Genomic DNA, 26,876 nt, shown 5'->3' with positions numbered 1-26,876 from the left:
GGAAAATGTTTTATTTGTGAACCAAAAAACTATCATATCTAATAAGTAGAGTTTTAAATATTAAAAAAATATGAACAAAATCTACCTCTAAACTCTGAAAGGATCTACTCCAGAAGCCCTTTTCAGATTTTATACAAATTAGCCTTCATCTTTTCTTACTGAGCTTGTATTATTTTAAGCCAAGGGTCAGCAAACTATGGCCTACAGGCCAAATCCAGCCTGCCACCTGTTACTGTAAATGAAGTTTATTTGGAACACAGCCACAACTATTCATTTATGTATTATCTATGGTTGTTTTCATATGACAACAACAAAGTTGAGTAGCTGTGAGAGACCATATGGCCCTCAAAGCTTAAAATATTTACTATCTGCATTTCTACAAAAAAGCTTGCCAACCCCTATTGCCAAACACTTTCATTTAAAAAAAAAAGAAAAACTATTTAAATTTTGCTTGAATTACAAGAATGTAGTATTTTTCTATTTTCTACTCACCACAAAGTTACACACTTTAGCCCTCAGTGAGTTGATGAGAATTTCTGTGGACTAGTCTAGATATCTCAACACTATTTTTGTACCATTGTTTCTATGGATTCTTTAAGAAGTCCACACAGCTGTACAAAGGGTTTTAGAAAACAGCCTACTTGTAGATGAGGGACATTATCCACTTAATTGATTCACTCAAATAATCAACCAATTCTGATTGTTGCTCTGAGAAACCATGTTTACTTCTTTTAAAAACAGGTTTATGGAACCAAGGAGTCATGGGAAGTTGTTGACAATAACAGCAAGCACTGCCTCAATAGAAACGTCAGGTTTATTTACTCACATTTATAAACAACAACAAAAAACTCCTTTAATACTAGAAATTCCCCCATTTTTAAGATTAGGAGCTAAGATGGCTTTTAAGACTATATGTAATCCATTTTTTTCAGATAATATGAAACTTTGTTAGCGTTTTTCCTTTTCTCAACCAAACACATTTTTACCTACACTTCTAAGGTGCTAGAGAGCAACCAACCACCAAGGCAGTGTGATAAATGAGGACGGTTCATATTACAAGACTTACCTTGCTGTGACTTTCTTAAAAATAGGGAAACACAAGTATCTTGCACTATTGATGGTATTTGTATGCTTGATTTACACAGCACACAAATTTTTCTCTTTAACTAGTTTTCCATTAAGTATTAAAATATGAAATATTTGTTCTAAAAGTGCCTAAAGTAAACATTAGATTTTCATACTATTTAAGAGAAAAATAAAACCAAGCTACCAAAATTATGATTTAGGGGGAAAAAAAAAATGTTTTTCAAGGAAATGTAGAAATATTTTAATTTACATATCATATTACAATGAATCAATATGGAGTCAAAGTCTACAATTACACATTCATAAAAATTCCATACATCATCCTCAGAATAATCAGTTTCTATACAAGATTTACAGATGTCCAATTATGTAATTTTTCCTCAGTGTGCTACAGAGTTTAGAGGTTCTGCTCGAATATTCCCCAAATCAAGCGCAGAATCTGTCTCTTCATCAATTTCTCCAATGACTGCACTGTAGTTATTTAAGGGGAAAAAAAATCAGTTAAAACAATCTCATTTCTAAAAAAACTGAAAAGACACAGTAAAAACAACCTAAGGTGAAAAGCAAATATCGTTTTCATGAAGTAGTGAATTGCACATTTAAGTCACAAATTACTTCAAGAAGTAATCTGAAGGCAACATTATTACAGAAGCCAGTATTAAAGGACAGACTGCATACAGTGTGATTGGATCATGAGTCTTTAAAGGAAAAAGACACATATCAGATAGATATGGTACAAAACCAATCCTATGATTTCAACTCAACAATTCAATCCACGGACCGTGTTGGGGTTGATCACAAAATCATTACTAAATAAGTAAATAAAAGTGCCTACTATTTGTCTACTATTTGAGTAACTAAATCCATCAATACACACACACACACACACACACACACACACACACACACACACACACACGTAACATCCATTACTTTCCTTTTCAGGATTTCTCAGTTCATTCAATTTAAATGCAAGACCAAAAAGTACAGTTCTTCACATATAAAGATAATAGTAGCAACGGGTACTCAGGTATCATAACAAATGATCTTTTTGATGTGATTAGCTAAGGTTAAAGCCAACAAATCTTTCCTTGATTCAACACTACCATAATATCTGTTAACATTAATTTCATTAATACCATGCTAGGAACCAAGCCATAGCTCTGCAGCTGGATACATACATTGTTACAGCCACACCAAAGGATATGTATAAAACATTATTCCATAAAAAACTGGTTGTTTAAATTAGTTTGGTTTTAATAAGAGTAAGTTCTATAGGTGAATACTTATAATACAGAATTTTCCCAAGGGTGCTTTAAACTATATAAAGCCTCTAGCTCTCTAATAAATGATAAGTACCAAATTCTGAGAAAATATATTACGTTTTCTCAATATAAAACAAATCAATGATCTCAATTCCATCTTAAAAAAATTTAGTATCATTTAAAATCCTTATGGAAGACAGTAGAGTGCTGGTACATGTTTTAAAACTGGCTCTCCAAAGGAAAAGGGGGAGGCAGCTCTGCAGTGTTTACTCATATCCATAGTGCAAATACTCCCACTATGGTCAATTTCAAGCTACCACCAACAAAACATCAATCAACCAGCTTGCAAAATCCCTGAAAATGTAACAATCTGCTTCCTTGAGCCACTCAAGCTGGCTCTAGCACATCATTGAATCTATAACAAGGTTTTAAATTTTTTAAACTGAAGTTCAAAGAAAAGTTTGTTTTTTAATTTTTTTTAAATCAAAGTAGGAGAAAGTTTCTTAAAATCAATTATTAGGCAGAACCCCAATATAAATAATCACTATTATTCTGGTCAGGGAAACTGTCCCCACTAAATGCTGTGCCTTTCTCTCTTTTTTTTATAGCTCACTTTATAACTTTACACCTAAAATTCACCTCTTTAGAATATCTTATAAACCCCTGATTTTTTTATTAAAGATCAAATAATTTATCTATCTAAAGGTGATTTTCTTAAGATAAATAATTTAAATGAAGTATTCTTTCATCTTCTGTATCCTATTTGTCTTCCAAAATAATGTGAGATGTGTAATAGATCTTTTGCAGACTTCCAGCTATGTTTTAATTCTATACTCCCTAGAAAATTGATTCCAACAATCTTCTAGCCTCTCTAACTACACTAGCCACATGGGACTATTAAAAGTAATTAAATTTAAAATTCAATTCCTTAGTCACACCATTTTTCAAGCACTCAATAGCCACACTAGTACCTTAACACAGTGGACAATGCAGATATACATTTCCATCATCACAAGTTCTATTGGACAGTATTACTCTCTCTATACTGTTGAAGACTTTTCTTAAATTGCTACCACAAAATATGTCTTCTCAAACTGCCATAAGTTCACTGATTTTACAGCATAAACATGGGGCATCTTGTGTTCCAATTATACTAAAAACTTAGTAGGTAACGGATAACTACTTATTTATAAATTTAACACTTATAGAAGATGAATTATTTAAAACTGTTCACACAAGAGATTTTGAAGGCACCTTCAAACCCTAGCCTTAGACCCTAGAAGTGTATTTATGTTGCTCTAAAATTAGGGTTATTTTGAAAGAACATTTTAAAAAGCCTCTCTAATGAAGCATTCAGTGTAAGGGAGGACCCTTTCTGGACCCTATCTAGGCCACTTAACTATCAGAAATATGGACCAATTTCGGTGGATAAAAACCTTTTCCATATAGCAAGCAGTATATACCTGTAGTATATTTAACCCGTCTTAAAAAGAGGACATAATTTACTTACACATTGTCACCTCTTACGATGTATAACCCCAGCACCACTTGTTCTACTCCCTGTGAAGAGCTGAACACTCGTTCATGGCTTTCATCCAAAATCAAATTAATGGTCTGGTCAAACCCTTTCAGTGTTCCCTGTAAAGAAAACATTCAAGAGAAAAAGACAAATATTGTGGTTTACCTGAATGTGTAAATTCAATGATGCAAAAATTGTAGTTGCCAGGTATACCAACAGAGTACTTATTTTTTTATTTTTAATCATTTTAGAAGTACTTCTTTCACATATAAATCCATTATAAAATAGAATACCTCTTTATAACCAACAGTATCCAGGGAAACAAACTTACCTCTTGGTTTTTTAAGATGAGGAAAAAACCACCACACATCTGACTAGTGAGTAGAGTGTAAGGAGGTAGCATAAAAGCCTACATAGTTCAGGAGCTAACATTAGACACAGACTAAAACAAATGAAATTTAAGGGAAAACTATATAAACATGTAAAAAGGGGGAAGCATACATACCAGCCATAGCAATGTAACAGTATCACTTCATGCTACACCTTAGTACTAGGCCAGGTGCTAAACACACTGCACACATTATCTCAAATAATTTTTATCCTTTGAGGTACATATTAGTTACTCCCACTTCAGAGAAGAAAAATTGAGGCACAGAGAGGTTACGTAATCTCTCAAGGTTTCATGAGTAGGAAGTAGCAGAGCTAGGAGTTGAATCACAAAAGGCTAGCTTCAGGCCCAGACCACTGAACTACTATATTACTATGAACAAACAAATATAATTTACCATTTTTTGGAGATTCAAATTAGTCCCATAAATATATACAAACTTCAACTGGTAGTAACAGCTAACACTTAATAAGTACTTACTATCTGCCAGTGTTCTATGGGCCTCACATGTATTTACTTAACTGAATCTTCCCAAAATCCAGTAAGGTAGATACAAATATGATTGTTAATTATTAGAACCAGAACCTGAAGGAAATATTCAGAGAAAATTTTATGGAAGAATATTGGTTTTGAATAAAGGATATGGGTCTAGCACAACACAGTAAGTAGCTCAGATGCTGTTCAAGTTTCTGAAGAAATATCAACTTATATTAGTTTTGGGTGGTTAATTCTCTGAAGCTCACTATTAAACTGTTTGATGTTTTGAAGATCAAAATATGTAAAATCAGAATACAGTAAAGAGAAATAGATAACCTAGAATTTGGAAGAGAAACAAAGTACGGGGTATTCACTAAACTAATTAGTATAGTTGTTAACACAACCAGACATTGCCTCTTGAAGTCATTTTACACGTAACTATTCTATCAAGCGAGCCATGTGTCAATAAAATACAGAACTACTGAACTTCAGCACTCAAAATGCTCTTTTAAAATAATTTTCTTCTGTAAAATTAAATTCTCAAAGTTATTATCAATCCTGTTAAAAATAAGAAAATTTAAATTTGAGGTTTTCACAAAATAAAAAAACTACTTGCAAATAAAGTTAATAGTAATAGATGTCCTGAGGTGTTAAGATGAGATAAAAATATTTCAAACTGTCCTTATTTGACAAAATACGCTAAGGAGCCTAAAAAGAAAAGAGTGTTCTCTTGATTAAGAAGGAAGCAAGGCAACTAGCTTTAGCTTTGGAGTCAAGTTGAATTTAAATTCCAGTTTGGTTCTCCCACTTATTATCTAAGTGACTCTGGGAAAGTGATGCACTTTTTCTGAGCCTGGTTCCTAACCTCAAATTCAGGGGTAATTCTTCACAGAGCTGTACTGAAGATTAAGTGATATAATATATGTAAAGTGCCTCGTACATGATATACATTTAAATAAATGGCTGAGTCTAACACTTCGATAACAGTCACATAAGGACCCACTGAGAAAAATTACAAGAATTAAAAAAAGCAAAGAAACAAAAACAACTGCAAAATAGGAAAAGAAGAGATTAAAATATATGAATTAGTTAGAAAACAGAGAAAGCTTAACAGCTTTAAAACTTTTTTGAAAGCAAGCAATGTATAAATTATAACTGAAGAAATAATTAAGTAGCCAAAAATCATGAAATAAATTCCTCAGGTCAAGAACAGATCAAGGAGAGAATCCAAGAATTTTCTAGAATTAAGGGGGATACTGTGATAAAAGGACAAATGAGATGAAATAAAAGTTAGAGTCAATCATCATAATTTGTCCTACAGAAAAGAGACGTCCTACAGCCTACAGAGACTGAAAGTATATTAACACCATACAAGCCCTAAATGTTCATTATTCTACATATGTAGTATCTAAATCATAAAAAAGTTTCTAAGAGGCGTATACAAAATTTCAAAACAACTATGATTCGTGCAGTGAATGTCAGAGCACTGAATGGGGAAGGAAATAAAAAATGGAAGAGGAAGATAAATATAAAATACAGGCAGATGTCTGAAGACTAGACTAGAAGCTCTCTGAGGACAGAATCTATTATCCATCCTGGCTCCTAGAAACTTTTAATGTAAATTACACCCAACATTTATTAATGAAGGAAATATGAGGCAGGAGCTATTTATCAAAGAAAGAGTTGAACCGTAACAAAACTGCAATGCAGGTGTACTGTGATGCTTAGGCATTAAAGATCAGAAGTTTTACATAAAAATTTACAACCAATAAGCTTACAGGGAGAGAATGAATATGCTTACTACTTACCACAATCATTCTTCCGTCAGAAGTTATAACTGCAACAGTTCCTGATAACTGAATCAAGGAAAGCATTCTCAGGGAATAAAAATGAAAACTTGGGATCTCCTAAGGAAATGGTTTGAATTACTAGGAAAAAGGTGACAGAATTAAGACACAACTACTTAATACAACCACTACATTCACAACATATCTTTAAGTTTCTAACTTCCTCAAATCTTTGTGATAATTACACAATTAAAACAGGGAAAAATAGAAAAGAAAATCCCTTTCTGTATGCGCTCAGTTTTTTCCCGTCTCGGAAACAGCGGAGATGTTTGGTACTCTTTTTCACTGGGGAATGCTCCCCATAGGACTTGGAGGAAGATATTTCCCCCCTTCCTAGAACTGTTCATCTCTAAAAGGAAAATTGAATTAGTGATAATTAATCAATATTGAATGCTTTCAAGCGTGCTGAGACACTTTCTTCCAGGACCTGGCCTCTGGAATTCAAAAAAGCTACAGTCGATGTCACAAGGTGCCAATATGCTTGCATCGTTAAGCCTTTAGTATTTCACTTTTGTCCCAAATTTATACATGAGAGCAATGTAATGTTTCTATCCTGAGATTTTAAAATGGTAGTACTTCTATAGGGTACATTAAGATTTCACACGGGGTTTTATAAGTTATTTGCCCTTCGTATCAATTACAACAGCAAGCATTATTTTCATTCTATCAACAAAGAAGTTGAGACTTCAAGTGGTAAAGGGCAGAAATTCAACTTGTGCACCATCTTTAAAGTTTTTGGTATCTTCGAACAATAAGCAAAGCCTATGAATAAAACAAATTCTTGGATTGCGAGGCCCTCCTCGCCGCTAGGACGACTGTTGATCCTATTCCCAAACGTGAACGTATAGGCCCTAGGGTAGTATGGAGGAACAGATAGCTGATTTCTAAGAGACAGGGAAAAGTTCGGAATAAACACTGCCCTGTTTTTTTTTTTTTTAAGTTAAAATTAAAAGGCGACTTGGCCCCCAGGGGCGGCGGGCTCCAGCCCCGGCAGCGGGACTGGCGGGTCCCAGGTCCTTAAGTCCCTCACCCGCAGCCCAGGCCCCTCAGTGGCCGGGCATCCCAACCGCCCGCCGATCCCGACCCCCGGTCTCTCCAGCACCAGCCCTCTCCAGGGCGGACGCGGGCTTCGCCATGGCCCCGATTGATGCCCGCGGCAGCCGGCCCGAGGATACGGTTGATGTAGTTTTCCAAGGCGGACGTCATGATGCTCGGCCCGGCCGCTCTGGGGACCACAGGAACACGGGCGACAACTGGAGCTAAAAAGGCCCGCCAGGTAACGGACGGCGGCTCCCGCCGACTGGTGGCAGCAAATATCGCGAGAGTTACAGCACCGTAGCCTGGGCCAGTCAGAGATTGAAAGAAATCGGCCAACCACACTTGAGAGGCAAAGGGCTGGCAAGTTAGTGCGCGTGCGTAGTGTGTTTTCGCTGTTTTTCGGGTCGGCGATCGCAGCCGCCCGGAGTGACAAAAGCGGAGCAGGAGGCGGAAGGAGGGGAGAAGCTTCCTGAAGGTGGGGTAGGAAAGAGAAGGTGGGAGAGCGAGTTTTCTAGTAGAGGGAAAGACAATGTGGTAGAAGTTACTGGCGGAAAATGTTGAGAGAAGACAGGGGAGGCGGGAGAAAACGAAACAGGGTGTTTTCATCACAAGTAGAGAGATGAATGTTGTTCTCATATGAAATGTGGGTGTAGGGAAGTGGTGTATGATCCTTAGTTTTCTGCCACACGGGCCGAAATTTCATCTTTTAGGAACTCAGTGGCCCAGGACAAAATTATGCACGTTGAGACTATATGGTATACATCTCTGGAGAACACGACAGTAAAAAGCATGTTCGCATATTCTGCATTTGCCTCTAAAAGTACTCCAGTATGGAGGCGTTATTTATTTAAGAAACTGACTACAGTTTCTTATGTGTTACACAAACATATATGAGCCTCCGAAAACTGCCTCCCCTTTACCACGCCACAAAGCCTCTCTGTCCTCAGGATGAAATTAGTAAATAAATGGCAGGTCTGCTGCACCGCCTGGGAAAGGACTGGTGCCAGAAGAGGCGTCCAGATAAGCACCAGACTGGGTTTTTAGACTTGGCTCTGCTAACGAATTATGTGAGTGTCCTTGCACAAGTAACAGCAACTTACCTGGGCCTCTGTTTCCTTATGTCCTGTCACAGATACTTTGGGTATTACCACATATCACTAGAAAACATCACTCCTATTTTATTGTAACTTATAACTGAAGTTAGAAAAGGATCTATATACAAAATACCGCGAGAGCTATTCTTTTTACAAAATCTCTTTATGGTTTTATTAGGCTTGTGATTTCTTAACTGAAGAATTGTGGGTTTGAAATAACTTGCAGTGTCAGCAGTTTTCTTCTGAAAAGTGAACATCTGTTTTCCTTACAGCATACCCACAAATTTACCTACAGATCACTCCCAAATGGTTAATATTTTATATGCTGAAAGTTACTCTGACCTGTTTGAAACCACATATAGTCAGGAATTAGGTGGTGAGTGTCCCATTATTTTTAGGGGGAAAAATGAAAGTATCTCCCATAAGTGAAAAAATGAAGATAGTGTGTGATTTGCAAATGTTAGACATTGAAATAAAAGAAAAACAAAGTACTAATTAGGGATAAATGAGGTATCATTAGTAAGGAGTTTTTAAAAAATAATGTGCTATGTTTTTAAAATGAATAATAATCCATGTAGTTTTTCATCTCTTACAGTGCTTATGTTTCAAAATGTTTAGTTACATTATATAGGAACTTACAGAACTAATTTTATCATGGATACATCCCAAATTTATGACCTTGTGTAGTTTCCATTAAATTAATATGCCAGATAGATAGCAGATGTCTAGTTTTTATGGAGCATCACAAAGTCTTGTTGGTTTGAAATTTTTTACGCAAGTCTTAGCACTGCTGTGTTTTCTGTAGTCCCTAAGGATCACAGAGGCTGAGAGAAAGCCTATGGATAAGGAAAAGTCCAGTTAGTAAGACAAAAAAAATGAGTTACATCCAGATGACCTTGGGAGCACATGGACATAGAGAGCTCTACACCTCAAAGGAAAATTACGTTCCAACAGAGGAGAAGGATATGTATAAACATCTGACAACTAAAAAATGAAGAGGTACAGTGAGACCTTTAGTTTCTGTGAAAACCTCTCAAAGTGCTACTCATTTAAATGATACTCTATGACTGTTAAAAGGAGTCAACCAAAGAATGCTGAAATCGATACTCATTTTATCCCGTTAGTTCTGAATCTAAACCTTAGCAGAAAAGTAAATTTTGCTTTCATATTTAGTTCATTTAAGACTAATCTAATATTGTATATATCTCCCATCCCAGTCGTGAGCCTCCCCCTCATTAGTAATCCAATTGCCTGTATCTAGAACAACAGTCAAGATTTATCAAGAACAGGACAGGAAAAAGACATAAAGGAGAATTCGTAGACATGACATTCCCGGGAGTTACCTTCTGTTAGTAGAAACCAATGTATATAAAATGGGTCTCTGGATGCACTGTTAGGAGGATCTTAATGATGGTCCTGAGAAGCAGGACATAACTCATCTCCCTTTATATCCTATATTCTTTCATTAACCTGAAGAATCAGACTCATACTAGGATCTGGGGAGACTATTTGCACTTTCCTATGAATGGCCCATGGAAAATATTACTTTTAACCTAACATGGTATGAACTTTTATTTTTTATTGATTTACATTCCTATGAGTTCCAAAAGTGTCAACCAGTTAGCAATTTTGAATAAATCTTTCTAGGGTTTTCCAAGACAGAAAAGGACATAAATCATGATCTTTCCTTACAAGGAAATTCCTGAGTAAGTACAGAACTTTAATTATAAACATGAAATAATTAGTACATGGAAAAACAATAAATATTCCTAAAGAAAGATAATTGATGTGGAAATATTAGCTCATTTAACACTATAAATTACAAAGTGTTTTTCATATTTCTTTGTCTTTTAAGGTATTAAGATAGTCACTTTAAACTCCATTTGTTAAGGGATGGAAAAAAAGAATCAAATACAACCAAATTGTTAATTGAGAAGCAGTATAGAATTATGATTAAGAACACTGACTCAGAAACTAGCCTGTTTAGATTTGGATACTGTGTAACTTTGAGTGGATTACTTAATCTTTTTGCTGCAGTTTCCCCAACTGTAAAATGGAGAAAATTTTGATACTTACCTCATCAAATTGTTGGGGGACTAAAAGTAATTCTTGTAAAGTTTGGCCTATGATAAGCACTTAATAAAGATTAGTTATGATTACTGAAGGACATACATCACAGGTAACCTTTCTCTCAGTCCCAGTGCTTGTTCCCTTATAATATTCTATTCTCTGCTTTTTTTCCTGATTGGACAAATTGAGTGGTTACACATTTTAAGTGCTTAAGGGGAAGAGGCATATGTGTTAGAATCTTGGAAGGTTTTATGAGAAGCATAATAATCTGACATTAATTATTTAGTGGTGGTGGGAACTGGGATTAAGAAGGCTAGCAGGAATGCAGGTGTGAGTTTCTGATTTGTAGCAGTAGGAATAGAAAGAAGGAAAAATATGATTCAGAGATAGTGGTTAAGAAAGGCAGTGGGGAAGACAGCAAATCATGGGCTGCACAGTGATAGTGGTTGGTGAATTGGAAGGATGGCAAGAGTAGGGAAACCCAGGAAAAGACAGGATTGCTTGTTACTAAAGTAGATGGGGCCAATCCGTAGAACTGCGTGCGTGTGACACATGTTGCTCGCCAGCTAGTGGCGAGGCCACAGAACATACTAGTTACCCTTCAAATGGCTTTCACTTTACTTTGAAGGTCTGGAGAACCAGTCTATCTCTGGAGGTCCACTGTTTCACTTTACAAAGGATAATGCATATTAATAAAATACTTCTATATACTTTTTTGCATTCTTTTAAAAAAAGGATATTTATTTATTTATTTATTTATTTATTTATTTATTTATTTATCTGAGAGAGACAGAGCACCAGCAGGGGGAGGGCCAGAAGGAGAGGGAGAAGCAGACTCCTCGGGGAGCAGGGAGCTCAATGTGAGGCTCCACCCAGGACCCTGGGATCATAACTTGAGCCGAAGGCAGACGCCTGACTGAGCCACCCAGGCGCCCCCACTTTTATGCATTCTTTACATTATTTTTATCTTGGAAACCTACAGAGTAATACAAACATTTCGGCTACAGTGTGCTATGTACATTCCTGTAAATACCACGTTCAAAAAAATAGCTCATTTAAAATAACAGCTTAAGGAAAAAAATAGATCTGGAAAGGACCACTCAAAACCTGAACTGACTCAGAGTAGTAGTTCCCTGACTTTGCTCTCATTGAAGTCACCTGGAGATCTTCGAAAACTACTGATGCCCTGGTCCCCACCCCCAGACATTCTGAATTAAATGGTATGGGGGGGGAGGTTGGGTATTTCAAAAGCTCCCCAGGTGAGTGTAACGTGAAGCAAAGTTTGGGAACTACTAAACTGCACAATTCCTAACAAAGAAAATCTATCATTACTTATTTACTTTTTTAATTTTTTTTAAATTTATTTATTAGAGAGAGAATGAGAGATAGAGAGCACGAGAGGGAAGAGGGTCAGAGGGAGAAGCAGACTCCCTGCCGAGCAGGGAGCCTGATGTGGGACTCGATCCCAGGATTCCAAGATCATGACCTGAGCCGAAGGCAGTCGCTTAACCAACTGAGCCACCCAGGCGCCCCACTTATTTACTTTTAAAAAGAGTTGAAGGTAGCTTGAAAAATGAGTTTATGGAAGAGTTGATACTGCTGAGTGTTGGAAACAAGAGCAGGAGAACGTTATCATCAGAGGTTGCAGGTGGTGAAGCAGTTGCAAACTTTGCACAAAATGTATAGAGATGCTAGAGATGGATAGCCCTGATTCATTGCTGTGCCTTTTGCACAAAGATTTAAGAGAACTGCAAACTAAGCACTGTCAAAGTGGAATACAGGGCTGAGCTAAGCCAAGGGAAGAATGGGGTGCCATGCAATGAAAGATGGCATTTATGTACCATCTCCCTCCAGGCCTGGTGGGATCGTGGAGTCCGCTGTGTACTTTACATTCAGCTGTTGTTTCTTGGTAGCACAAGACAAAGTGCTAGGAAAAATTAAATATGAATCAACCCACCTTCCATGTTATTTTAACATTACTCCCCTATTTAATAATCATGTGAGCTGATTTGTATTATACAAAACAGTGCTGTAGCACAACAGACTGTTACTATTCCACTGAGAATCTGGGCTTTAAATACGGTTAATCTGCCCCTATTTACTTCTCTTCTCCTGTGGCTCATCCTGTTTCTTAGCACCAGGTAGTTTTTTGGACAGGCAGGTCTTAAGCCTCTGACTCTGCCCTAAGAGGATACTTGAATTCATAGAGAGTGGGGTGGCTTTATTTAAATAGCAAGTAAAGAGGAGGACTAATCCAGATGGAGCACTCATAATTGAGCCATTCAATATCTTTTTTTTTTTGGTATAAATTGCCATCTATATGTTCTCACTATCACAAAGGAAGTTAAGAAACATTATTTTTTTTTAAAGATTTTATTATTTGACAGAGAGAGAAGAAACATTATTTTAAGCTGTGCATTTACTTGCATTTTGTTATTTTTGCTAGCATTTAAAGCTTAGTGTGTTTAGTGTCTTGGGTTGCAGTACAGGTAAAATTATATTGTCCTTTTCGTTGTGATTTTCGCATGACAAATTTGGAAAATAATATTGAAGACAGAAATTACTTTGACTTAGATCTCTAGAATCTTTCACCTGAACTCATCCCTGAATGGTAGAGTTCACACTGTAGGCATAGACTGATTTAGCCTTGTTGTGACATTATATCGCAAGAGAGATCAAATTTAGGGGTGTCTGGCTGACTCAGTCTGTAGAGCATGTGACTCTTGATCTCAGGGTTGTGAGTTTGAGCCCCATGTTGGGTGTAGAGATTACTTAAAAATAAAATCTTAAAAAAAGCAATCAAATTTAATTTATTGGTATCCTTGGGGAAACATACTGAAGTTAGGCTATGAGGGATGAATAATGTGAGAAAGTACAGAAAGATGAATGGAGTGGTAGAGTGAAGTATATGAATTATATATATATATTTTTTAAATTTTATTATGTTCTGTTAATTACCACACATTACATCACTAGTTTTTGATGTAGTGTTCCATGATTCATTGTGCATAACACCCGGTGCTCCATGCAGAACGTGCCCTCTTTAATACCCATCACCAGGCTGACCCATCCCCCCACCCCCCTCCCCTCTAGAACTCTCAGTTTATATGAATTATATTGACAAAAACCAAGCATGAATAACCTTCAGTCACTAATGGAAAGCAAATGCTGAAGTTACTTTAAAATATGTATTGGGTAGAAAAACAAAAGAAAATCAAAGCTTTCTTACTATTTCTGAAAAGTTCTTATTATATAAGTTTTGCTGTTGTTTTGTTTTTATACCTAAGATATAATTACTCTCCCACCTCCAGCCCCCTCCTTTTTTTCAGATCATGGATCTAGACTTTTGAGCTAGAAAGAAATTTAGGAGTTTCCAAGTCCACATTTCTCATCTTGTGGATAAGGAAACAAGAAGTTCAGTGGCACTCTCACTAGGTCAGGTCACGTAGCAGAGCCTTCTAGATTCTAGATCAGTAATCTTGACAATAATTAGTAATAAATTGTTTTACTCACAAGATTTCAATCTGTATGTATAGATGCATGTCCATAAATGTCCATAATATGTCATTGTCTGCTTTTGTATATAGACTTTTTTTAAAGATCAGAAGGAACTGATATCCAAGAATATACTCAAAGGCTGTCTGCATTTTTGAGATATCAGTACCACTGAGAAGACTAGGAAAAGCAAATAGGATATTGTATTAGGCAGAGTAATCCCCACCCCACCCCAAAGATGTCCACATCCTAATTTCTGGAACCTGTGATAGTGTTACCTTGTATGACAAGAGTCTTTTCAGATGTGGTTAAGGTTAAGGACCTTGAGATGGGGTGAATATCCTGCGTTATCCAGGTGGGTCCGCTCTATGTACTTGAATCCTTAAAAGTGAAAGAGTGAGACGGGAGTGGCTCCGAGAGATGTATGTGAGAAGAACAAGTTCCACTGTTCATGGTTTTGAAGTTGGAGAAAGGGGGCTATGATCCAAGGAATGTGGTCATCTTTATCTGGGAACAGCTCTTAGTTAACAACCAGCAAGAAAACAGGGACCTTGGACCCACAAATGCTAGAAACAAATCTGCCATTAGGTCTAGTGGTAAGGAAATGGATTCTCCCTCAGAGCCTCCAGAAAGGAACACATTCTGCCAACACCTTGATTTTAGTCCAGTCCGCTCCACACCAGACTTCTGATCCTATAGAACTGTGAGGTAATGGTTTTGTTGTTTCTGCCATTAAGTTTGTTGTAATCGTTATATCAGCAATAGAAATTAATGGAGATAGTCAGTGTCTTAATTTATTATCTTCTTGGATTTTGACTAAAGAAGTCGTTTGGAAAATCAACTGTACTATATTCTAGAGATTTGGAGCATATTTGATTTTGGAGCACTTATAAACAACTTAAGTACTATTGTTCAAGACCATCTTTCTCTGTGGTACGAAGTCCTTCTAAATTCTAAACTTCTCCTCAGAATTTCCTCCACAGTGGAATTAAGTAAAACATGGGTTTCTTCAACCCAAATTACTATTTACTTCATGTGTGTTTCTGACTTATACTGTCATTATCATAAGGGCAAGGAGTGGTACATGTTCAACCTTTAATGAAAACTTAAGTGTTCTTGATCAAGTACTCACAGTCTTCTCAGCCTCCATCTCTCCTGTGAACATGGTCCATGATTCTAGTTTCTTTGAGATTTGTTTTGGCCAAAGTCATTTTGTTAGTAAATCACAGAGCCGGTTTTTGAACCTAGACAGTCAAGCTCCATATAGGAGCTTTAGGTATTACCATAATGCCCATTTTGACCAGCTTTGAGATATGATTCCTCCATTTTTCTGAATTTAATAATTTATACCATGAATAACAAAAAAACAAACAAAAAAGTCAGATTAGACTTCAGAAGTATGTGTATTGTTTCTCCCCTTTCTTCCTTCCTTCCTGTTGTTGGCATTTCAACCCGGAATGGCAGAAACATTTTCCAAGTCATTACCCCATGTGATAATAACTCATGTAATGGGATTTTTCATGCATAAAAATAATATAAAATAAAAAATAATCTGCCTTTTAACATATGTATCAGAAACTAAAATCCACAGACATATCATAATGCAGTGGATTAAAGGAAATCATCAGCAGATAGTTTTTTGAAACAAAAAGTGGTAATTCAAATTAAACACACCTCTTTGTCAGAGATATTAATCATTGTTTTTTGGGTATTCATCATCAGAAGGTCTGAGATAGAGCTTAGTGTGTCAGGTACTTTTTTTCCCTGGTCTTTCTTTCAACAGGAGAGCACCAGTCTCTGCTTATAACTATGTCAGACTTTGAATTGGGACCTACAGAAAATGCAGTCTTGTGGTCATACCAGTTGCAGCAAGAGCAAGTTCATAAAGGAGGCATACTATTGAGGCTACCAGTGGCCTCAGCTTCAGTTTGGCAGTGGGGTCCACAGGATCCTAACTGAGCCAGCTTTGCTGTGTGTTTAGGACATGCTGCATGGCTATGTAACTTCTGAATCTTATTCTCCATCCTGTCTCACAATTACGGAGCTACTGAATATACTTTAATAACCCTTTCCTGGTTAAATCAGCTCAAGTGGATTTCTGGTTTCAAACTGACAGCTAAGAATTCTGACTGTAGAAATGTTCTAGCAGTAAGCTACAGTGATCTTCAAACATTTTTGGTTATTTTTCCTACATTTAAAAAAAGTTTATTTTTTTTTTTGGAATCTCTACATCCGACGTGGGGCTTGAACCCACGACCCTGAGTTCAAGAGCCCCATGCTCTACCGACTGAGCCAGCCAGGTGCCCATCTTCTACATTTTTTTAACTAAAACTTTTTGTATCATAAGTTTATTAATTACAAAGAATGCTGTTTCTGCCACATAGTATTTTGTGTATGTGCTTTAAATATATTTTCATTAAAACCTTAGCACTGCAGATCAGACCCTTGAGCTGACTCTTTTTTCAATTTAAATAAATATGTTACCATGAATTCTGTGAGAACTGAATATCCCTGCACATCCTTTCTGGGTGTGTTGTGAATATAAGGTCCCAGTCACTCTACCTGGGCCATTTTATGTCCCTTTTAACTTAATTTCTAGATACATAGGTGCATTAATAACCATTTTCCAGTTCTCTCAAAACTATTTCAGTGTGTTTCAGTGACTTTCGCTTGTTAATATGTGCATTTCTGTGTTTGAGGGCTTTTTCTGGAATCCTGTCTCTGTAGTGGTAGGTTGGAAATGCTAGGAACTTCACACCCGCAGGGAGCAGTCTTCAGTCAGTGACTGACAAGGTGGGTTTATAAATACTTCAGCCCCTTAAACAAAGTGGGATAATTCATTTGGGATCTCTTTAGTCATTCAGTACAGTAGCTGCATTAATAGTGTACCTTTCATTGGCTCCCTTCCTTTCCTTGTGACACTTCTCTACCCCCTTACTGGTTTTCCCTAAATAAACTACTTGCACTTGAATTCTTGCCTCAGGATCTGCATCTGGGAGAACCCCACTGAGAGATCATAAATACTTCTTCCTTTCAAAGGGATCTCTATCTTACTTGAGTTTGAGAATAGCTGTAGCCTAACCACAGCCCTTGTCATCATCTGATTTCACCTGATGACCTTTTACATGATGGAAAGGACAAGATGGGGTTTCTAGGCAGGCCTCTTTAAATATCTCTAGGTAAAATAAATAAATAAATAAATATCTCTAGGTAAACAATCACCGCTGCCACCAAAGTTGGTCTCAAGTGGAATGTTTACTCAAAAATGAAATACCTGTGTATGGTACCTTAACTAGGTTCCTGCACTGAAACTTCAGTTAGGCTCCGTGGTGTAGCAGGAAATGAATGCAGAAATTACTCAGTTATCTGACTATGACACAGGAAAACTTTATGGTGTTAGAACTTAGACTCTTGACTTCAGATATTCCTTAATCAAGCCTGAAATGGTATAAAAGGCATAGAGTGAGCCCACAGTTCAGCGCTGCTCTGATCCGCTGATTCCTTCCTCTGGGAGGGTGAGAACCACAGGCTCTGGATATGCCTCATGGTTGCCACAGCAACTAATCTTACCCTAATCTCAGGTATATCCTTTGCTCCATTTGCTTACTGGTTCAAAGGCAAAGTGAGAGCACCATTGAGTGAAGCTGAGTGGCCATTCTGACCCATCCCCAAACACTGTCCAACCTGTGGTCTTGCCATAGGTAGGTGTCACCAGTAAACCTGTGCATCTCCCAAACACTGGGCTCTTTAGGTAAACATTTGGCAAATCTGAGCTCACCTTCCTCAATACCATGGTGAAGTAGTTACGACATTCAGAAGCCTGAGCCAAACTCACAGTTTGCTGATTTGGTGGTGGAAATGAAGGTTTGAGCCATCCATGTCTCTTTCCTGGAATAACTGGATGTGGGATGTTGAGTTTGCAAAGGCTTCTCCAGTTTTCCTCAAATCATACTGGGAGGCTCAGTTAGTTAGGTGTCTGTCTCTTGATTTTTGGCTCAGGTTATAATCTCAGGGTAATACGATCAAGCCCCACGTTGGGCTCCACGCTCAGCATGAAGTCTGCTTGTCCCTCTCCCTCTGCTCCTTTCCCCACTTGTGCTTTCTCTCTCTCTCTCAAATAAATAAATAAAACCTTTTTAAAAAATAAAAATCATACTAAGATGGTGACAGTGCACTCCACCTTTCTGTGAGACTGGCCTTGTTATATTCCCTCTCTGAGTCCTGTGATCTCTTTACAGACCTTTCTGTTTAGAAGAATATCTTAGGACAGAGTCTCCAGAAGGCCAACTTAAAGCAAGGATTTCTGTGTTAGTGGTTTGTTCAGGAAGTGTTCCCAAGAGAAATCAGTAAGGAAGCAAGGGAAGCAGGAGAGGAGAAGGGAGGAAACCCAAGCACAGGTACATTTGCAGGCTAGTTCTCACCCAGGGTAGTTTCAGTGGCGCCCCACAGGGAAGTGATGTTGTGTGTTTTGACACTGTGCAGTTTTGTCTTCATTGGAGGCAAGGGACCTGGGCTTTACTACTCCCTGCCAGTCCTTAGGAAGAGCTGCCTGGGGTGGGGGTGGCAGACTTCCAGCTTACTGTAAGTGAAGGCAAAACCCAACCAACTCATAGGTAGGCAGCATTCTGGAAAAGAGTGCAGGTCCTGGCCTCTGGAAGTAAACACATGTGAAGCCAGGAGAGAGGTGCCCAGAAACTATGAAAGCAGTTGCAGGAGATCTGAGTGGAGCACCAAGAGGGTCACTTCAGTAGGTGATTTAAGTTTTCTGTCCATTTAACTTTTGGGACCATTTGATGTGGGAAAATATTAGGAGGATCAGAAGATAATTACAGTTTGGTAAAAGAGATTTAAAAAATATGTTTCCACTTCTTGTTAACAAGGTTTGCAGCCCCCATACACATTCATTTGTGGTAAAGGCAATCTTCTGGTACAGGGACAGGGATTATAATGAAAAAGGATTTTTAGAGAGAATTATGCACTATATAGAATACATTTTTGTGACATCATGACGTCTGTGACATCTGAAACATTTGTTGGCACATTTTATCATTGGACTGCTCTTTAAAATATATGTAATCTGGTTTGCCCAGGAGTTTTCATAGTTTGAGGGCACAGAGGAAATCATAACAGTAATAACTCAGATTTCTGTAGTTCATGCCTAACCTGTCTTATGCAGGATTTCCATCTCTCATTCAAAGTCTTGCTGGTCATTCTGGGAATCCATCTAGGGTATTTGGCAGTAAATCACCAGGAGTCTTTTCTTTTATTCTAGATTTCTTTACTGATCATGGAGGCTTGAGAATTTTCTTCAGGGTGACCCTTTCCAACAGTGATTCGTGCCTGCAGTGACAAGATGAATGTCTCTGGAAGACTGGGGGGAAAGGGGATTTTCTCCCAAAACTTCTAGAGCTTCAGACTGTCAGGGTTGCCAAAATGATAGTCTGTTCTTAGTATCTTTCCCGAGCTAAAGCTGTATTGGATTCAGATTGTAAGGGTTTCTGTAGCATAGCTTGTTATTGGTTTCTGAAGGAGGGCTGCATGTGTACCTGAGTCTCAGAGAATCTCTGTGAAAACAATTCTTTCTTGCTTCTGTCTGTACCTGCCTCCATGCTCCCAGATTTTAGATATTACTGTGAGGAGGGGTGAAGAAAAAGATTGTCTTCATCATCTTTTTTTCTATCCCATACAAATGAATTTATGCAAATAGGTGACTGCAAACACTTGAGAAATTCCCAGTCTGACCTGATTTCTAGCAGTTGATACAACTTTATCTTCAATGTGTCTTTTCCTGACACCCCTCCAAAGAAACACACACACTCCAGAAAACCTCTCTGTAAACATAATTTTTTTAAAGATTTTATTTATTTATTTGACAGAGACACAGCGAGAGAGGGAACACAAAGCAGCGGGGGTGGCAGGCAGAGGGGAAGCAGGCTTACTGCCGGGCAGGGAGCGCGATGCGGGGCTTGATCCCAGGACCCCAGGATCATGACCCAAGCTGAAGGCAGACGCTTAACCAACTGAGCCACCCAGGCACCCCTCCCCTGTACATTTTCTTTCTTTCTTTCTTTCTCTTTTCTTTCTTTCTCTCTTTCTTTCTTTCTTTCTTTCTTTCTTTCTTTCTTTCTTTCTTTCTTTCTTTCTTTCTTTCTTTCTTTCTTTTTCTTTCTTTCTCTTTCTTTTTCTTTTTCTTTCTTTTCTTTTTCTTTCTTTCTTTCTTTCTTTCTTTCTTTTTTTTGAAGATTTTATTTATTTATTTGACAGAGACACAGTGAGAGAGGGAACACAAGCAGGGGGAGTGGGAGATGGAGAAGCAGGCTTCCCGCGGAGCAGGGAGCCCAATGTGGGGCTCGATCCTGGGGCCCCAGGATCATGACCCGAGCCAAAGGCAGACGCCCAACGACTGAGCCACCCAGGCACCTCTCCCCAGTATGTTCTCAAACAGCATCCGAATATATACTCTCTGTACCTTTCCCAACAAACCCTATAATTCCTTATTCGGTTTCCTTAATAATTACTTTCAAACGTTTTTCCTATATCTTAGGGTGCTATACACATTGAACAAAATGAGCGGTGCAAAATATTTTGTTGTAGGTCCAAAATATTTTTGTAGATCCGTATACCTTTTTATGTCTGAGAAAATATTTTAAAACTTACCACCTACACAGCAATAAATCATTTAATGATAGCCCCTTAGTGCACCATTAGAACTCTCTAGAATTTCATGAAAGACTTGCCAGATTATTTCCATGGAAATTGGTCTCATTTAAGAGATATTATCCTAAGGAACATTCCATATTGTTAAAAAAACAAAATTCGACTGAGTAAGTTTGAAGATCTAATTGGCTTTATTCAATGATTCATGAATCCGGCAACATCCCATCTGAGAAATAGAAGAGAGCTCTGAGTTGCACAGAATGGAAAGTTTTTATAGGCAGGAGGGTGAGACAAGAAAGTCAAAAGTGTATTATTTCAGGTAAAGTTACCTTCCCTTAGGGGGAGGCCCGGGGGTCTTATCAGGCAGATTTCCTCACTAGTGCTGACCAGGAAATTCCAGACTGCTTTAAATTCCACTCCTGGAAGAGGCTGAAGCTGCAGTTAGGTTAGACATTAAGTTGGTGGGGCTTAGCAAGTGACTCCATTTGGGGCTTATTGTTTCTTTGTAACAATATAAACAATTCATATTTTCTACAATTTTTTTTAAAGTTTTTTAAAAAAATGTTGAACTAGCTTTCACAGCAGGTTCTGACGAATCAGAGCAGTGCTGATGTTCTGCGTGGGCTGTATTAGACCTCGCATAAGGTACAAAACAATCTCAGATCTTAGGGGCTGTGATAGTGGTGGCATATATAGTAGTAGTGAAATTATTAAAACATTATTTTTATTATTTTTTTCTTACTGTTTTTACTTATGTCAAGTATAGCCTGGGTTGCTAATTGATGGTGGTAATATAAAATTTCTTTTACAATTAAATTCAGGTAACACTGTGAGTTTATTTGAAGAAAAGTAAAATAATGAAATTATATGTCATTATATTTATTTACATATATATATGTACACACACACACACACACACACACACACACACACACACACACACACACACACACACACACACACTGAGATGTCCTCACAGGGAGTAACAATCATGAAGGTGGTATAGGTGTGACTCAAATTCAGGGAATGTTGACTTTGCCCCTCAGGGTGTGCTAATGGGCTTGTAAATACAAATGAAACGTTATCTTCTATATGGAGGTGATCCTAGACCCGTCAAAGAACTCTGAAAGTTAAACAGTAACAAGTGTAGTGCATTCGGTGCAAAGAAAAGCAGAATCCGCTTACAGAGATTATTATTTATCCTTATATCTTCATAAACTGATTTCTCCTTGGCAGAAAGGTATTAACACAGTAAGGAATGGCTGTGTCCCTTAGAAGAAGGAAGTTGAGAAATAAAGGTGCAGAAAAAGGAAGTTTGCAAGAGCAGCCCTCACCTAGAGAAAGGATGTTCTGTTAGGCTGGCCTAAGAAGCCACTTGACAAGAATATTGCTATTGTCACATGAAGCCAGATTTCATTACACATTCCAGTAATGTAAGTCCTTGTTCTGCTTCCTCGTTACCCAAACACCCTTGTGATAATTGGGCTCAGTGGTCAGACTGTTACATCTAGACTGCTTGGCAATTACACTCCTTATAAATAAGTAAAGTGGCTCAAACAGCAGTCTGTGATGAGCGTTGTTAGTGTGGATCAGCTTCTTGAGAAGCTAATTATATTCACATTGATGAGATTAAGTTTCTAAATCTGAAAGGTTGAAGGCCAGATCTTGGACTGGTGATTGCATGAACATACATGCTTACTGTGGGGATCTGGGTGAACTGTACATCTGGAAAATCCCGATGTCTCAAGGCTCACTTTCTCTTAACTTTTTCAGCTATACTGTTCACGTTATTGTGATTTGAACCAAGTTCTTAATGTTGTTTTATGCCATATTAACATGTTGAGGTAGTTTGCAGATATCCTCTTAAGGAAAAAAGATATTAATTTCTGTCTTTTATTTTTGAAAATGTAAGGAAGGACTCAATGTTTTGCAAAAAAATGTTGAGTTTTTTAAGTACCCACCTGCCCGAAATTTTTTAAGCATCACATTAAATATTTCTCATTCAAACTGCTGTATATCTTTCTCGTTTCTTCATTGCCAGCTTTTTTGAATGAGCCATTTGCTTTCACTGCCTCCACTTCTTTGGTGCCAAGTCTCCCCTCTCCACCTCCTGCCATCTGGCTCTCACCTCCATTTTTCTGCTGAAACTCTGTTAGGTTTCTGACTGATAACAGAGCTTCTTTATCCTCTTTTCACTTGACTTGACTGCAGAGTTGGTCTGTTGTCTGCTGTTCTTTTGAAAACATACCTCCTTCCTTTTGTGATGTCCAAGACCTACTTTCTCCTCTTCATTTTTCTCCTGACAGTGCATACCCCTTTCTTTCTTCTGGTGTATTTTACTGCAAGCTTTTTTGAAAAAAAGAAATATAATGTGGCAAATGAAGCTAATCTTCTCCTGTTCTCTCCCTCCAATCTATTCTCCTATTCTGAAGTTGTATTATCATCGATACACTGTTCTGCATTTGTGTATCCACATACAGTGTATGTTATTTTATGTTGTAAAATTTCACGTACACAGAATCACAGCATCCTTAGTAGCTTGCTTTTACTGAACATTATTTGAGATTTACCTATTTTGATAAATCTAGATTCAGTTAATTCATTTTAATTTCTCTGTAATCTTTTGTTTATAAATTAATGACAGTTTTAACTACCCTTTAAATACAGACTTTTTTTAAGACTTCAGGGGCGCCTGGGTGGCTCAGTTGTTAAGCATCTGCCTTCAGCTCAGGTCATGATCCCAGGGTCCTGGGATCAAGCCCCGCATCGGGCTCCCTGCTCAGTTGGAAGCGGGCTTCTTCCTCTCCTACTCCCCCTGCTTGTGTTCCCTCTCTCGCTGTCAAATAAGTAAATAAAATCTTTAAAAATAATTAGTTAATTAATTAAGACTTCATTTTTTAGAGCAGTTTTAGGTTCACAGCAAAATTAAGGGGAATATGGAGATTTCCCATATACTCTCTACTCCCACACTTGCATAACCCTCATTATCAACATCCCCACCAGAGTTGCATTTGTTAAAATTGATGAACCTATATTGACACATCATAATCACCTAAAATCATAGTTTACATTACAGTTCACTTTTGGTGTTGTAAGTACTATGAATTTGGACAGGTGTATACTGACTTGTATCTACCATACAGTTTCATGTAGAATAGTTTCACTGCCCTAAAAATCCTCTGTGTTCTGCCTATTCATTCCCTCCCTCCCTCGAACCCTTGGCAACCACTGACTTTTTTATTGCCTCCATAGTTTTGTCTTTGCCAGAATGTTACAGTTGGAATCATACAGTATGTAGCCTTTTCAGACTGGCTTCTTTCACTCAGTAATATGCATTTAAGGTTCCTCCATGTCTTTGTTGGTTTAATATCTCATTCTGATTTAGTGCTGAATAATATTCCATTTTCTGGGTATACCACACTTTGTTTATCCATTCACCTACTGAAGGGCATACCTCTTCCAAGTTTGGGCAGTTATGAACAAAGCTGCTATAAACATCTGTGTGCAAATTTTTGTGTGGGCCTGTTTTCAACTCCTGAATACAAACTTTTAAGAGACTTTGTTGTTATTACTTTATATTTTTTTAAGTGATTTCATCTATTCCCATCACACCAGCTACCAATTAGAGACCACTGACTCCACAACTCCATTAGCCTTAGCGATCAAGTTAGGGATAATTTCAGCAAGCTCCATGTATATATATTTTGTAGGTATTGAACTTGTCTAAATTGCCCATTGTTATTACTCCTGAAAACTCATTTCTCTCACCCCTTTTCACTACCATTGAAATCACTACCACTCTCCTAGTCACCGAAAATAGAAAATGTGGGATAACTTTTTATAACCTATTTCTGTCTTGTTTTTTCTCCTAATTGTTTATCTAATCCTGATTCTATAAACAAAATGTCTCTGTTTTTTTTTCTTTTCTATATCCATTTCCATTGGCTTAGACCAAGCCTTTATTATTCTTACTGAACTATTTCCTTCCAAATATTTGCCATGCACCTAATTTTCCCCCATTACCATTTATCCTTCATCATGCTGCCAGAGTTATCTTTCTAAAAAAGAGCTGATAAATTCTCTAGAAAGGGATAGTAAATATTTTAGGCTTTGTGGATTATGTGGTCTCTGTGGCAACTATTCAACCCTGCTGTGGTAATATGCTAGTCACTAGACAAGAATACATAAATGACTAGGTATAGCTGTGTTCCAACAAGACTTTGCTTATAAAAATAGTAAGCTAGTAAGCCTAGATCTATAGTTTGCTGACCCCTATCCTACAACATAACTTGGATCATGTATCTCCCCACCAAAGCCTGTCCATTTTCTACAGAACATAATGTTCACCATCCTTCTAAATCTGGCATTACTGACTTACCACCTAGGGTCAATTGCCTCAAACTCTGAAAAACAATCTATAGTCTGATATGTTTCTTGATATCTCCTGATTTGATGGCATTGGGAAAGATGGTTCGATGGCAGGTGGGCTTGGGGATTTGGTTATGGGAGAATGAGAATGCTTCTGTCTGATAGTTCCATATTCTCAGTAGATGATGGGTAAGGATACCTGCTGAGAGACAAAGGTGGGAGAGGCAGAGTACATCACAGGACGAGGGTCCAGATCAGTGTGACCATTCTGGGGACCAGAAATGTAAAATTATTGGAGAACTATAGCAAGATTTCTGGGTCATATCAAGATTCAAACTGGGGGGGCGGGGAATCGGAGGAGGAGACGAACCATGAGAGACGATGGGCTCTGAGAAACAAACTGAGGGTTCTAGAGGGGAGGGGGGGTAGGAGGATGGGTTAGCCTGGTGATGGGTATTAAAGAGGGCACGTTCTGCATGGAGCACCGGGTGTTATGCACAATGAATCATGGAACACTACATCAAAAACTAATGATGTAATGTATGGGGACTAACATAACAATAAAAAAAATAAAATAAAATAAAAAAGAGATTCAAACTGTGGCCTGAGATTACAACTTTACAGTGAAACTAGTTGTGTGGTTACATAATCTGTGATCACTAACACTCCTGTGAAAACAAGGAGAAAGTCTGAAGCCAGAGGAGTTCATACATGGATTGGGGTTTTTGTAGGGTGAGCTTAATTGGAGAGAAGGAACTGAGAGTTGAAAGTATTTGTAAAAGGGTATCATGTTGATGATAACGGAATCTGTGCCAAACACGATGGAAAATGATGACAGGAGGGGACTGATGGCTAATAAGAAGGTGGGGGGATGAGAGGGTCAGATGTCCCCACATCACCGGAGACCTGTGTGGTCACGTGGAAGTCCTGGTGCCGCTGACTACGTAGGAAGCTGCCATAGTTAAATGTTTCAGTGTTTATTTATTTATTTTAAAGGTTTTATTTATTTGACAGAGAGAGACACAGCGAGAGAGGGAACACAAACAGGGGGAGTGGGAGAGGGAGAAGCAGGCTTCCCGCGGAGCCATAGTTAAATGTTTCAATAGGAAATTTTTTAAAAGGTTTGCATTTTTTAAAAGATGTAAAGGTCCAGGGTGTGACCATAAATTAAGTGACTGAAATGGAAAAGAAAAATGTCAATGGGCTATAGAAATCAAGAAACTGAGAAGCTGGGGCTTTTTGATGGGTCATCCACGTAGGCATTGAAATCACCCAGGATAAAGAAAGGAGACGGAATGGAACACTGCCAGGAACAGAAGGCTAATGAAAGCGGAGGTAGGACGAAGAGGTTGGGAAAAGCGTGTAAGAAGGTGTAGGAAACAGTGATCTGTCCAAATGACGTTAGCATTGAAAGAACAGTGATTTTTGCCGGAGGGAAGGGGTGAGATAATTTGGAAACAGAAAAGGGGAGCAAGGGGTACACCTACGTCAGTCAACTCAGTATAATCAACTCCTGGCCCTAATGTTTGTTCAGGGCCCAGGCGGGTTTCAGGTAAGGCAAAGAGGTAAAGG

At 37.9% G+C, this 26,876-nt stretch overlaps 1 protein-coding gene and 1 long non-coding RNA gene across 14 annotated transcripts in view; one reads left to right on the top strand and one right to left on the bottom strand.

The window, feature by feature from the left end:
* Window positions 1-1,302: 1,302 nt before the first annotated feature.
* Window positions 1,303-7,907, bottom strand: LSM8 (LSM8 homolog, U6 small nuclear RNA associated). Its single transcript, XM_027574290.1, has 4 exons — window positions 7,758-7,907; window positions 6,544-6,584; window positions 3,862-3,989; window positions 1,303-1,557 (listed from the first exon to the last, which is right to left on the bottom strand). The coding sequence occupies exons 1-4, from the start codon at window positions 7,786-7,788 to the stop codon at window positions 1,467-1,469; spliced, it is 291 nt and encodes a 96-aa protein (XP_027430091.1). The 5' UTR covers window positions 7,789-7,907; the 3' UTR covers window positions 1,303-1,466.
* A 122-nt stretch (window positions 7,908-8,029) lies between these two features.
* LOC113911567 overlaps window positions 8,030-26,876 on the top strand; it is a 97,956-nt gene continuing 79,109 nt past the window's right edge. For 6 of the 13 annotated variants that reach the window (XR_003516528.1, XR_003516522.1, XR_004819471.1 and 3 more), the window contains exons 1-2: window positions 8,033-8,114; window positions 10,362-10,420. This is a non-coding gene — a long non-coding RNA (uncharacterized LOC113911567). Of the gene's footprint in view, window positions 8,115-9,519; window positions 9,714-10,184; window positions 10,276-10,361; window positions 10,421-26,876 lie in introns of those variants that run through there. The other 7 variants (XR_004819466.1, XR_003516532.1, XR_004819467.1 and 4 more) reach the window with 6 other exon arrangements.

The sequence above is a fragment of the Zalophus californianus genome, chromosome 12 (assembly GCF_009762305.2).
Source record: "Zalophus californianus isolate mZalCal1 chromosome 12, mZalCal1.pri.v2, whole genome shotgun sequence".
Classification (NCBI taxonomy): Eukaryota; Metazoa; Chordata; class Mammalia; order Carnivora; family Otariidae; genus Zalophus; species Zalophus californianus.
The sequence above is the reverse complement of the archived record's forward strand: the minus strand, read 5'-3'. Positions and strand labels throughout refer to the sequence as shown.